The following is a 14,282-nucleotide window of genomic DNA, read 5'->3' on the forward strand; positions in this document are numbered from 1 at the left end:
CAGAGCACCTTGTTTTAATGAGTTTGGCAAGGAGCTTATTCTGTCAGATGGGAAGACTGTTCACATATAAAGCCTTTCTTAAGTTTGGAGTTTTAAATAATGATAGTTGTCCAGATTCTTCTTGATTGCGCTAGCTCTGTCACACTGGGGCTCATATGAATTACGTGGAGCTTATGATTAATTGTGACATTTTCTGCTTATCAGCCTTAGTATTTTTAATATATAGACTGAAATTGAACAACGTGAATGTTGTAGATTATGAGGTAAATGTTTAGTTCAGAAGTAGATGATCTTTTGCTAGATATATGTGATAAAGTGTAAATTATGTGACCAGATGATGTCAGTGTTTCTCTAAGTGTAATCTGAATCATTAGGTGAAGTAATGAGTGTACTATTACTTTAGTTGTACATGGCCCTTGGCTTCTGTTCTTCTCTTTCCCTGAAACCTCCTTCCAAATCTTGCTGCTCTCCCTTTGGGGCCATTGCAGATACCACCTTTGTTCTAGAACTCTTCCTTCTGCTCCAGCTGAGTGTGGCCTTACCTTCTTTTGAATCCTTTGATTCATAGCTTACATTTTTCTTCTGGTATTTATATGCCTCTTACTACTTTCATTTCCTCTTTTTTATCTTCTCCCTCCTGTCACTTTCGTGCTTTAAAAAACTCCTTTGGGGCAGTGAGAGTTGAACAAATGTTAAAATACAAATATGGGATTTTTTCCCTACAGGGAAATCCTGTTTGAAAACCGAATTGCAGTTTTCAGACTATTACTGTCTCCTTGCTGTCCATGTGCTTATTGATATATGGAGAGAAACAGGTAAGGAAGAGTGATTTCAGTTTGACTTTATGCTTTACTTTTATTGATTATAAATCCTGAGACTAATTACGTAATCCAAGAGTTTGATTTATGCTTTTAGGTTTTTCCTCCTTGCCCTTCTCCAGGGTGCTTCTAGAAGAACCCATCTCCAGATAATCCCCCCTCTGTAATCCAGATAATCTTAAATCAGTGCACATCTGTTCTGTTTTTATTTTTTAAATTTTATTAATTGAAGTACAGTTGATACACATTACATTAATTTCAAGTGTACAACATAGTGATTTGGCAGTTCTGCACATCATGCCCTGCTCACCACAAATGTAGCCAGCATCTGTTGCCATGTACCACTGTTACAGTACCAGTGACTGTATTTCCCACCCTGTGCCTTTCAGCCCTGTGACTTACTCATTCCATGACCAGAAGCTTATACCTCCCACTCCTCTTTTTTCCCACCACCCTCCGTCCCTCCTGACAACCATCAGTTCTCTATTTATAGGTCTGTGTCTGCTTTTTTGTTTGTTCATTTTATTTCTTAGATTACACATGTAAGCGAAATCATATGGTATTCGTTTTTCTCTGTCTAGCTTATTTCACTAGCATAATACCGTCTAGGACCATCCATGTTGCAAATGGCAAAATATTCTTTTTTGTGGCTGAATAATATTCATATATATATGTGTGTGTGTGTGTGTGTGTGTGTGTGTGTGTGTGTGTGTACACACCACATCTTCTTTATCCATTTGTCAATTGATGGACGCTTGGTTTGCTTCCGTATCCTGGCTATTGTAAATAATGCTGCATGTGTATATCTTTTTTCAGTTAGTATTTTCATTTTCTTTTGATAAATACCCAGTAGTGGAATTACTGAATCATACGGTATTTCTGTTTTTAATTTTTTTTGAGGAACCTCCATGCTGTTTTCCACAATGGCTGCACCAATTTACATTCCCAGAAGCAGTGCATGAGGGATCCTTTCTCTCCACATCCTTGTCAACACATGATATTTCTTGTTCTCTGTTATATTTTTAAACATTTGCGAAAAGTGAATAATGACGGAACTACCACAATTAAAATAAGAGAAACTGATTCAGAGAAAGATGTATAGGTCCATGAAATGGAATAGCCCTTTTTATTCACTTAAAAAAATGTTTAGGAGGGCGCCTGGGTGGCTCAGTGGTTTAAGCCGCTGCCTTCGGCTCAGGTCATGATCTCAGGGTCCTGGGATCGAGTCCCACATCGGGCTCTCTGCTCGGCAGGGAGCCTGCTTCCCTCTCTCTCTCTCTGCCTGCCTCTCTGCCTACTTGTGATCTCTCTCTGTCAAATAAATAAATAAAATCTTAAAAAAAAAAAATGTTTAGGAGAATGTACTCTTTTTGGAATGTAATTCTAATTAACCTGTTTAGGACAGAAATACAATATATGCTGAAGGAAGCATCATATATCCTTGAGCAAGAAAAGGATGATTCAGCGAATGATATTGAGATTCCCTTTAGGTCTCACTCCTGACATTTTCTTTTATTAGCAGTTTTTTGGGAAAAGAAATTTAGGTACTTAATTGCATATTATTCACGAGAATAAATTGCACAAGAAACAAAGGGCTGGGGAGACAGTACTGTGTGTGGTGGACACAGCCCTGCCCTCGGGGATCATTTCATGGAGCACTTATTTTCATACTGTCACCCTCGGGCTGAAAACCCTTCAGAGGTGCCCTGTTTTCCTGAGGGTAAAGGTCAGCCTCTTTAGGATAGTTTACAGTGCTCTGTATAACCTAGCCTCTGCCTATATCTCTAAATTCTTAGGTACTTACAGCCTAAATCTGCTGGTTTTTTGCTAGTATTAGTGAACGTCATGTGCCTCTATTTGAAATAACTTCCTTCCTTCCTTCATCTAACTTTTACCTCTGACGAGCCTGTCTTGATTTCACACTCCTCCCCCTCCCCCCCCACTGCAGAGTTTATGCCTCTTCTGAACTTTTATAGGATGTTGTGTGTATCCTTGTGCTAGTACTTGTTATACTGTATTGTACCGGAGATGGGGCTGGAATCCTTTTTATCACAGTCTTTGTCATCTGAGCCCCAGAATCCTAAGTTTGCATAGAGCTGTAAAACACCCATGAATGAACCGACCTCTTAGTAATTTGATCCCTGCTCAGATACCCTTCCCCACTTATTCTAGCATCCATTCTTGCTCATAAGTGACTATATGGCTTTGCTAATCCCTTGGTGTTTTTTAGCAACATGCCCAGTATAGCAATAGCAGCTAACATTTGTTTATCAACAGGCCCTTGAAAGTGCTTTACATGAATTAGGTAATTTAAACCTTATAATATAGTTAAGATTGGTGCAGTTTTATAGATGAAGGAAAGACAGGGCAGAGAAAGAAGTTAAGCAAATTGTCCATAATCATACAGTGCAGATACATTGAAAAATTGCCAGTATTATAAAGATGCAGGGTTTCTTGCAGTCAGTGAAAGTGAGGTTGAAGTGCTCTAATTAGAGGCATAGTCATTGTCCAGGGTGGATCTGACAGATATTAGAAATCTGTAGAAATTCGGTATGAATGTTGGAAGACTCTGATTTGAATGTGAAAGATTAAGAAGAGCACTTTTAAAATTTTTTAAAAGATTTTACTTATTTAGGGGCACCTGGGTGGCTCAGTCATTAAGTGTCTGCCTTCGACTCAGGTCATGATCCCAGGGTCCTGGGATCGAGCCCCGCATTGAGCTCCCTGCTCAGTGGGAAGCCTGCTTCTCCCTCTCCCACTCCCCCCTGCTTATATTCCCTCTCGCTCTATGTCTCTCTCTATCAGATAAATAAACAAAATCTTAAGAAAAAAAAATTACTTAAAAGATTTTACTTACTTATTTGACAGAGAGAGACACAGATTGAGAGGGAGCACAAGCAGGAGGAGTGGGAGAGGGCGAAGCAGGCTTCCTGCTGAGCAGGGAACTGAGGCAGGGCTCTATCCCAGGACTCTGGGATCATGACCTGAGCCGAAGGCAGACGCTTAACGACTGAACCACCCAGGTGCCCCTAAGAAGAGCACTTTAAGAAGTTGATGATGCTCTCAGATATTTTGCCAAAAGGCATTTGTTTATGATTCTGCAAAAGTAAAATGGGGAGTTAAGGGTGTCTTTTTTCCCCTTTAGTTGTTTTTTTTTTTTTTTTAAGATTTTATTTATTCATTTGACAGAGAGAGAGATCACAAGTAGGCAGAGAGGCAGGCAGAGAGAGAGGAGGAAGCAGGCTCCCCACGAAGCAGAGAGCCCGATGCTCCCCTTTAGTTTTATTGAAGAAATGTGATTGACATGGGGCGCCTGGGTGGCTCAGTGGATTGGGCTGCTGCCTTCGGCTCGGGTCATGATCTCAGGGTCCTGGGATCGAGCCCCGCATCGGGCTCTCTGCTTCGTGGGGAGCCTGCTTCCTCCTCTCTCTCTGCCTGCCTCTCTGCCTACTTGTGATCTCTCTCTCTGTCAAATAAATTTAAAAAAAAGAAAGAAAGAAAGAAAGAAAGAAAGAAATGTGATTGACATATTACATTGTATTAGCTTAAGATTGTATAGCTTAATATGTATAACATAATGATTTGATATATGTATATCATGAAATGATTACCACCATAAGTTTAGTTAATATCTGTCACCCCATAGTTAGATTTTTTTCTCGTGATTAGAAATATTAAGATCTACTCTCCTAGCGGCTTTTGAGTATACAGTACAGTATCATTAAGTGTAGTCCATACTGTACATTAATATATCTCTAGAACTTACATCATTTTGTTATATTACAACATTTGGTTAGAAAAATTTTTCCCAAAAAGCCTAATCAGTCCATCATGCTCTTTTCTTTTTTTGCTTCATGCTCTTTTGATTTGGTGATGAATTTGCGTAGAGTTGTAGTTATAGCCTAAATTTTGCAAAATAAAATAATAAATATCCTTGTAATGGTTTAATAGTTTAGAAAAATATATAAATTATACTTTTTTAATGTTTATTTTGAAATTTTGTTTCCATTTTAAGGAGATCTTTTTTTCAATACTAGTTATCTTTGAGTAACTAGGATTTTTTTCTTTTTTAAGATTTTTATTTATTTGAGAGGGAGAGCATGAGCTGGGGAGGAGCAGAGGGAGAAGAGTACTCCCCTCGGAGCAGGGAGCCTGACACAGGGCTAGAACCCAGGACCCTGAGATCATGACCCAAGCCAAAAGCAGACTCTTAACTGACTGAACCACCCAGGCACCCCATTCTTTTTTCTTTCCTTTTTTTAAGATTTATTTGTTTCCTTTAGAGAGAGAGTGAGGGAGAGCAAATGTGCATACCAGTTGGGGGAGGGGCAAAGGGAGGGAATACTCAAGGCAGCTCCTGCTGAGCACAGAACCTGGGGGGGACTCAATCCCAGCATCCAAGCTGAAGCCAGGAGTTGGTCGCCTAACTGACTGAGCCACCCAGGCACCCTGAGTAACTAGGACTTCTTAGAATTATTTATTCCCTTTAATTGTCCAGCTTTTTACTCACCTCTGAGCCCCTTAAGGCCAGGAACCACCCGTGACCTTTATCCTCCAGTCCTATGTCTAGTGTTGCTCCAGAGTTTAGGTCAGTATTGCTGAATTCAATAAAATGATAGTTGTGAAGACTAGGTAGCAACATGGGAAAACACTTCAAAGAGCAGAACACAAAATTAGATGATGTCGTGATTGCTACTGTGTAAAAGTGATTCTGATTCAAAGGCAATACATTAAAGTCATAATGGTAGTCTGCATAGATTATAGGTATGCATAGTTTGGATAGGATTATGGATATTTACCTAAAACCCCAATTTTTGATTATATCTCATTTCTTTTAGAAAAAGCCTGCAGCATATAATTCAAAAAGCTCAAGGCATGGAGCTTTTACTTTAAGTGTTTTAAGGTTTAGTTTAAGTTTTCTCTAACTGTAAAAATAATTTATGAAAGTATTGGAAAACAGCTTATTTTAATCTTACTTTTCCAAGTTCTAAAAGATATTCTAAAAGCTGGCATATTTCCTTCTTTTTTTTTTCTGTGCATGTCTTATAGACTAAAGATCACTTCTTCATACTAATTTGAATTCTGTGTGCTTTACCGAACTGTTACTGTATAAGTATTTTCCCTCATTACTAAAAACTCATTAATATCAAATGGCTGCATAATGTGGGTTTTATTATAATTTACTTAATCATTCCCCCATTATTAGTACAATGAATATTTTTGTATATAAATGTTTATCTCCATTTCGTATTATTTTCTTAATGAAAATAAGTTCATGAAAAAGAAGTTATTTAATCTTTAAGACTATTGATGTATGTAACCTTTTGAACTTTGGTAGGCCAAAAATAAGTGTGTTATATTAATTTGATTATTAGTGAACAACTTTTTTCAAATATTATTTGACATCTGAATAATAGAGTTACATATGGAAGAAAAATGTTGTCTAGAGAGAATATCTTCCTGGGGTCTGGTAAAGAAAATCCTGTATTGGGAAAGTTGGTGGACTCAAATTCTCCTTCAAGGTCCATCTCTTCTCAGAATCTAGGATTTTCAGAGATTCTGTAACTTCCTTCATAAACCTGTTCACAACTTAAAAAGTTTGCATCACTTTTGCAGATGCATGTTTAAGAACTGAGGTAACTATTGAGAAACTGTCTATTTGGGGAAATTGCCTATTTTGCTTACAGGTGTATATCTAAAATTTGTTCTTTGACACCTAAACTCATTCTTCAAATAGTTAAGGGAGGTGATAATATCAGTAAGTTTTTGTCTTTTGTTTATGAGAAATCTCCATCTGCTGCTAAGTACTGTGGATAATACTGTTACGTTTTGGTTCTAGGTGACGAGACTGCTGTGTGGCAGGCCCTGACTTTGCTGGAAGAGGGATTAACCCACAGCCCTTCCAATGCTCAATTCAAATTGCTGCTTGTTCGAATCTACTGTGTGCTGGGGGCATTTGAACCAGTGGTGGATCTGTACTCCAGCCTTGATGCTAAGCATATCCAGCATGACACCATTGGGTTGGTAGTATATACTCTGAATACTGAGCAGCTAGCTATATCAGGGTGGGGTCCTTACACATGGAGCTCAAGCTTTTCAGTTTCTGTTATTAAGCTTTTTAGATTAAGTAATCCCCCATGATGACCCATTGCAAAGCAGAAAGATTTTTATATCTTCCAGCATTTAATGGTAATTTTTAAATTTGCACAGTTTTGAAAAGGTAGAGTTTTCCCCAGAGGTAGCAAACAGCTCTATACTTGAAACACATTATCGGGAAGTCTTTATTTCTGCTTTGCAATTGAGATTAATGCATGTTCTTTATTTGTTGACCTTAGAGATCCTTTGAATTTGTGTTTTGACTGTTCTTTATGATGAATCAAGGGTATTTTCTTTATTCCCTTCTGCTCCATTAATCATCTGAGTGTAAGAAAGCATGGCATAGAGCTTTAGGTCTCCCACAAAACTGAATTAACTTTGCTCTTTAAAAAAAAAATTGATTCTGTGAATGAGATGATTTCTGTGGCAGGCTGTTTTAACTTCCCTGTGTGCCTATTTATCTGCTATAATAATTTGAAGTGTAGTTGGTACTGGAGGTGGTAAGTATAACGTATTTTTTTTCTTTGTTTCCTTCTGACCTAGCTATCTTTTGACCCAATATGCCGAATCCCTAGGTCAGTATGCTGCTGCATCCCAATCCTGTAACTTCGCACTCAGGTTTTTCCACTCCAACCAGAAAGATGTAAGTGAAAAATATTTTTTAAAAATATGTTCTTGCCTGCTGAATGCACGCGAGTCAGAGAACACCTTCCCTTGTGTGGCACGTGTGCATGTTGAATGCACCATGCGTACTTGCAAGTGCCTTAGGCCATAGCTTACTGGCCACGTCTGTTAGGTGGAGGTTAAGAGTTTTTGTGGTTGCTAGAGTGGGTGTGTTTAACAGAATCCATGCAAAGGTACAGTTAAAACACTATTAACAGAGTAGTAAGTGGTATTCCTCTTAGTTCTAAGGGACTTTTTCTAAGGGAATAAGAAGTAACCCTTAAGTGTTTATAGCCTGGGATGTCGTAGAAGATTCTGTAACAGCAGCTGCTCTGTGTTACCATTATTTCCGAAGTTTATACTACCATGCTCTTTGCCAACATCCAGTGCTCTCGTATTTTCTTAGAATTATAAAATTGTCCAGTTGAAGGACATTTCAAGAAACTTGTGTCAATAGTGTGTTTTTTAAAGTAGCAGTAAATAAGATAGAGCTATGTGCCATAATGAAAGGAAGGGATTTGCACCATATTTTTCACTGCAGGCAGACTTGGTCTCCACTTGTCAGTTAAGCAGAAGTTTTGTATAGTCTCTATAATCAGTCAACCAACTGTGTAAATCCACCTTGAACACAGGTGAAAAGAAGGCAAGTCTCTAGGATGGTCATTGCCTGCTTTGTTCTCATGTGCTTCTAAAACTCATTGCTTGGAATTCGGCCATGCCAGATATCTGCCCATAGTTTTCTCTTTTCATGGTCTAACAGCAACTAAGGAACTTGGCAACAGAGCTGGTTTTTGGGGTGGTTCTTTTGTAACTGTAACAGCTGCGGTTAATCTATCTTCCATCGAATTTTTTAGCCTTGTATTAAACAGAAGGCAGAGCGGAAGCATTTCTGAACAATGGAATACAGGTTTATTGTTGTCAGCTTGCAGTAATTCTGTCCTGGTAAGCCTTATGGCAAGGCCTAGAGGACTGATGTAGCAAGGGATGGTAAGCTGTGCATCAGTTGGCTTTTAAGCCCTATTCCCCTTCCCCCATGGCACTCTCCAGTATTTGGGATCTCTGTTCATACCTTATTTTGTGCCATACCTCCTGATCAGGGAGAGAGGGAAGTAGGCATCATGCTGCCTGGAAGGTGCTGGTCTGGCTTAGAGATCCGAGGGCATCTCTAGGACCTTGGATTTCTAAAATATCTTAGCACAAGTGGGCAGTTGAGTTATAAGTCTGTGTGTTTGTACTGTGTGTTCAGGTATCTGTGCTTGCCCTTCTCTGTTCTTAAGAAGTTTCACTAAGTCAAGGGAAAAAATCAAATCAAAAGTGTTTCTCAAATCTCATTATTCTGGCTGTCACTCTGTATTTCTAAGAAAAAGGTTAAAGAAATATTTACTGATAACTCCTTTTCAAAGTTTTGTTTCTCTGATAGCTCTGAGGTGGAAGTTGGGGTAAATAATGGATTAATCCATGCCTGGTGGCTGGTTTTATTCCAGTTTTTAATCATCCAGCATTCTAGAAGCACCATATTGTTCCCGATTTGGTCAATAAGGCACATTTCATATGCTATTGAAAATTAAGCTTTGCTTCCCCCCAACCCCCCACCAATTACTGTGTCTAAAGAGTTGTTTTGAAAACAAAACACACCTACCCCAAAACAAAACAACTCAAGTTACTGTTAAAGAGAAAGGAGATCTTCAGGAATCATTTGAGAGGGTATGTTGTTCTCAGTGCCTTTTTTTGTTTCTGAAGTTTTGCTGATGGTTATGTGAGGCAGAAGTGACTAATTGATCCGAATGTATGTGATGATGGACCTGATCATTTTATTGATCTGGGAATAGGACTCTCTGCTTGAAATTTATTTTTATTACTACGAGAGAGCTTATTTAATCTTACTAAAGTAGATAATCTTTGGGGGGGTCCTAGAAGCAAAAGCAAAAACCAGTACAGCAAGGAAAATGCACCTTAAACCTTCATGCCTAGCTTGAGTCCCAAAATAGGGAACTTCGGACTGTGGTGTGGACTATTTCCTATAGGAATTTGAGGATAAGAAAGAGCACGATTTTAGTGTTGTCTTGTATGTGTTAACCCTTCCGATAGTATTAGATCTTTGGAAGGCTAAAGCCCTACGTTCTACATCTTTTATTCTTGGTGGTTTTTGAGATCTCCAGATGGTTCTTTCTTGATTGACTGGTGTATTTCAATTCTCAACTTGATCTTCGAAAGAACACTTTTGCTCCTTAACTGGAAAATCCAGTGTTCTGCTTTGTAAGGCTTCGTGCTATGGGATTGAAATTTGTATTTGGAAGGTCTACACAGGGATTTTCTTTTTGGAAAGGTCATCATTGTCATCTTACTTTGGAATAGATTTTTACAATGTGAGACTTAGAGACAGATTTTCTTATCTCCAAAAGTTACTTCTGTGTTTGTACTTCAAAAATAATTTCCTGTTAAAAGTCTGTTTTAGGTATTCATGAAGATGATCATTCAGGGTTGATGTCCATCTATTTTGTTAATTCTTACGGTGACCAGGGTTCATTTCAGGAATCCATATGGGATATAACTAGCCTCATGGTGCATAAGTGAGTAGAAATAGGTACGGACAACATTCTCTGATATTCAAAAGTTTTTTTTAAAGTGCCTGCAGTCCCAGTAGGGGTTGTCTCTTCAAATTGTGGATGCACAGGCTCTTTTCTAGCTCTGCGGCGACGCTTTGCTGCAGCATTAAAGGAGGACGATCTTAAAAACAGAAGCCAGAGAGCTGCAGTTACCTTCTCAGTTTGTTAAAGGACTACATTCCCTGTCTATTGCCCCTTACTTTTCTTTTTTTAAAGCCATTGCCTCTTTTTCAAAAATGATATACCATGGACCACTCAGAAATTAAGACTGCCTGTCTACTTTGTAAAGCTGGGTTCTTTTCTTTAATCCGCGTATTTTGGAGCTGTAAATGGTAAATTTGATTGAAATCCCCAGAAGTCCTGTTTTCATCCTGATTAATTGCTGGATCATTATGTTCCTAAGCAGCTGGTTTTTTCAAGCTGTACGTTCCTGCTGCAAGGGCTGATAGTAAACCTTGCTTTTTCCAAGCCGAGAGGCCATCGGATAGGCCTGTGTGTTTAGAGTATCCTGGCCTCTTCTTGATGGGGCATATCGCTGTCCTTTAATCAGGCTAGAAGGTACACTTGAGCTTTTTCGGATAGTCCTTCTTTAAACCTGCAGGATCACAAGTAATCTTTTTAATTTTCTTGTGTCCGTCCGTCTTTAATTTCTCCAGATACTGCAGGCAAACAGCTCGCCGAGGTGTCCCATGGGGTTTAAAAGCCGCATCGAATGCAGTTGAATTAGCGCCCGTGGCGCAATCCCGCGGCCTGAAATGAACCCTGCGAGGCTGTGTATCAGAGGGTATGTTGTTGACTATCGGCATATTTTCCTACTGGGCAAATTATTTAGTCATAATGGAGATGGGGACAGAGCTGACTAAGGTGTAAAAAGACTGGCTTTTCTGGAAAGGATCTTTGGGGCTGACATCCGCTTTGAGCTTAACGTTTCTTGGCCCAAAAGGGTATCCTTCTGTCTTCTGATCCTGATGGTATAGGCCCACACCCCTGAAATGTTCTTCCCTGAGATTTTCTTCTATTGTGCCAGAATTTCTGTTGAGAATTCTTTCTCTTGTCTCTGTTCACAACATTACATCTGTACAAATGTATTATTCTAAAATTAAAATGCATATGGTGAGTGTTCCTTCACTTACTTGTTCATGGAATTTTCCAGCGTAGATCTTATGTAGTTTGGATGGACAAGAAACCTGGTTCTTGTAGTCTTTCTGTCCTCAGCGTGGATTCTGATGAATTCTTAGGGGTCTTTTGTTTGTTGTCTTCTGTCTTGATATAATGCACATAAGCTCTATGTTTGTGATACATAGTACTCAGAAATAAACAAAACCAAGGAGCAGCCTGTCTTTTTTCTGGAAGAGGGTGATTTTTTTTTTATTTGGGTTGGTAGTGGGGTGGTTATATTATTCTGGTGTTTTTGGAACCTTTGTATAAAACACAATTTATCTTAGATGCAGAAAAACATGGAGTAACATCCCTTCCATAATGGCACTAAACGAAATTTTTGACTGACATGGTATCACAAAACCTCCAGTCCTACTGAATTAAAAGACATGACTGCTAAGAGAAAGTCTGTGTGGGTAGCAGCAGCTGGGTGGTGGTGGTGGTGATAGTAGGAGTGAAGAACACATGCGACTGGTATAGGAAAGAAGAAAAATAATGTGTTATAAAGCTGATATTCTACTTGTGACCTTTAAAGATTCGATTTCACATCTTAATTTTAGTATGAGTGTAGTTTGGTTTTGTTTTGCCTGGCAAGTTTTGTCTTCTTTGCCTGATCTGTGAAATATTTATACGGAGGTGATGTCTTTCCTTCCCAGACCTCAGAATATATTATTCAAGCTTACAAATATGGTGCATTTGAGAAGATCCCAGAGTTTATCGCTTTTAGGAACAGGCTGAATAATTCTCTTCATTTTGCACAAGTCCGTACTGAACGGATGTTGTTAGACCTTCTACTTGAAGCAAATATGTAAGTATTGCACAAGAGCTAAAAAGAAACTCAGGGGTTAGATCAGATCCTGAGAGCTGTTAATGGGCTCCTGGGTGATAATAGCAGGCCTAAGCTAGGGACAAATGGGGAAAAAGAGAGAGAGAGAAAGTTGGTGGGAGCAGAGAAGAAAGGGGAAATGACCCAGTGCATGTCATGGAGAACGATCGCATAGCCAGCACCATCGCATGTCTAGTGCACAAACCAGACAGGCTGTGGTCATCACCCAATCCATGTGTTGTTTAAAGGCTTTCCCTTCCCCACTTAAACATGGGGTTTCAGGAATTAATGTTGATCCATTTTATTTTAGTTGAGCTTCCAGGTGCTTTCTCTTGCTGTGTAGCAGGCCAGCGTGATATGGGCTTGGTTCTGTCATCTTCTGTGAACCTTTACTTCTTTTAGTATATGTGCTGCTGAAGCGAGCACTGTGAACCTTTACTTCTTAATAATAAATCCTTCTTCCTCTTTCTTTTCCTTTCTTTCTAGTAAGACAAAGTTGTGGCTAGTATGTTTTCATGGCTGTTTTACTATTGAAATAATACATAAATTTTCTCTATCACAGATCAACCAGTTTAGCAGAAAGTATAAAATCAATGAATCTTCACCCGGAAGAAGATGACATTCCATGGGAAGCCTTGCGAGACAACAGAGACTTAAATGTTTTCTTCAGCTGGGACCCAAAAGACAGGTAACTGGAATTAAACCCCAAGTATTTATTCTTGGAAAATTGGGATGAATCTAAGAGTTTAAAAAAAAAATCTCTTTTTTATACAAATAAAATAACATGGTTGTTGTAGGAATAGAAGGCATAGGTAAGCCAAATGAGGAAAATGAATCTCACTCCTATGTTGGATTACTGGCTAATCTAAAAATTAGATTTTCCTTCATAGCATACATGAAAAGAGATTCCAGATGGATTAAAGAACTCGTTAAGAGTTCTACAAGAAAATTTTAAAAAAATTTGTTTTGTTTTGTTTTGTTTGAGAGAATGAGAGAATGAGGGGGGGTGGAGAGCAGAGGGAGAGGGAGGGAATGAATCCTGAGCAGGCCTCACACCCAGTGCAGAGCCTGATGTGAGGCTCAATTTCAAGATCATGACCTGAGCTGAAATCAAGAGTCAGACACTTAATTGACCGTGTCATCCAGGCGCCCCTAGAACATATTTTTTAATGGTTAGGGAAAGCCTTTCTTAGCATTACATCAAACCCGGAAATACAAAGGATTTGGTCTCTGTAAATATTAGCCTTCTATATAGAAGTAAATTTGTTAAGAACTTTTTTTTTTTTTAAGATTTTATTTATTTATTTGACCGAGATCACAAGTAGGCAGAGAGGCAGGCAGAGAGAGAGGGGAAGCAGGCTTCCCGCGAGCAGAGAGCCTGATGCGGGGCTCGATCCCAGGACCCTGAGATCATGACCTGAGCTGAAGGCAGAGGCTTTAACCCACTGAGCCATCCAGGTGCCCCAAAGGGAGAACTTTAAATAAACCAGTAAGAAGAATATAACTAAAAAACAAATTGGACTTAAGAAATTCAAAGAGATGCACCTTACAGTGATAAAGATTTTTTTTAACTGTTGGACAAAGATCAAAAAGATTAATACTTGTGGTCAGCAGGGTTGTGCAGGTAAAGGTGGTTGTGCATTGACATGAAGATGTGACTTTATATAATCTTCCTATGGAGAATTTTGGTAATCTGTATTAAGATTGAAAATTCCAGGGGCGCCTGGGTGGCTTAGTGGGTTAAGCCTCTGCCTTCAGCTCAGGTCATGATCCCAGGGTCCTGGGATTGAGCCCCGCATCAGGCTCTGTGCTCAGCGGGGAGCCTGCTTACCCCCTCTCTCAACCTGCCTCTCTGCCTACTTGTGATCTCCCTCAAATAAAATCTTTAGGAAAAAAAAGATTGAAAATTCCATATCCCACTTAATTCAACAGATCACTTCTAGGAAAGTACAACCAAAGGCAGTAAGAGCACAAACGTGCAGATAAGTATATGACGTAGTTCTGAATATACGTTTGATCCTTGAATAGTGTGTGGTGTTGGGGTTCTGACCCCCTTGTACAGTTAGAAATCCAGGTGTAACTTAACTCCCCAGAAACTTAACTGCTAATAGTGTA

General features: G+C 39.1%; 1 protein-coding gene across 1 annotated transcript in view; it reads left to right on the forward strand.

The window, feature by feature from the left end:
• The window catches only part of LOC123954386 (N-alpha-acetyltransferase 25, NatB auxiliary subunit-like), a 60,043-nt gene that overhangs the window by 26,830 nt on the left and 18,931 nt on the right, over positions 1–14,282 (forward strand). The window contains exons 13-17 of the mRNA XM_046025510.1: positions 726–815; positions 6,658–6,838; positions 7,458–7,557; positions 11,998–12,149; positions 12,730–12,855. Coding sequence (XP_045881466.1) covers positions 726–815; positions 6,658–6,838; positions 7,458–7,557; positions 11,998–12,149; positions 12,730–12,855 — 649 coding nt within the window. The remainder of the gene's footprint in view (positions 1–725; positions 816–6,657; positions 6,839–7,457; positions 7,558–11,997; positions 12,150–12,729; positions 12,856–14,282) is intronic.

The sequence above is a fragment of the Meles meles genome, chromosome 12 (genome assembly GCF_922984935.1).
Source record: "Meles meles chromosome 12, mMelMel3.1 paternal haplotype, whole genome shotgun sequence".
In the NCBI taxonomy this organism is placed as follows: domain Eukaryota; kingdom Metazoa; phylum Chordata; class Mammalia; order Carnivora; family Mustelidae; genus Meles; species Meles meles.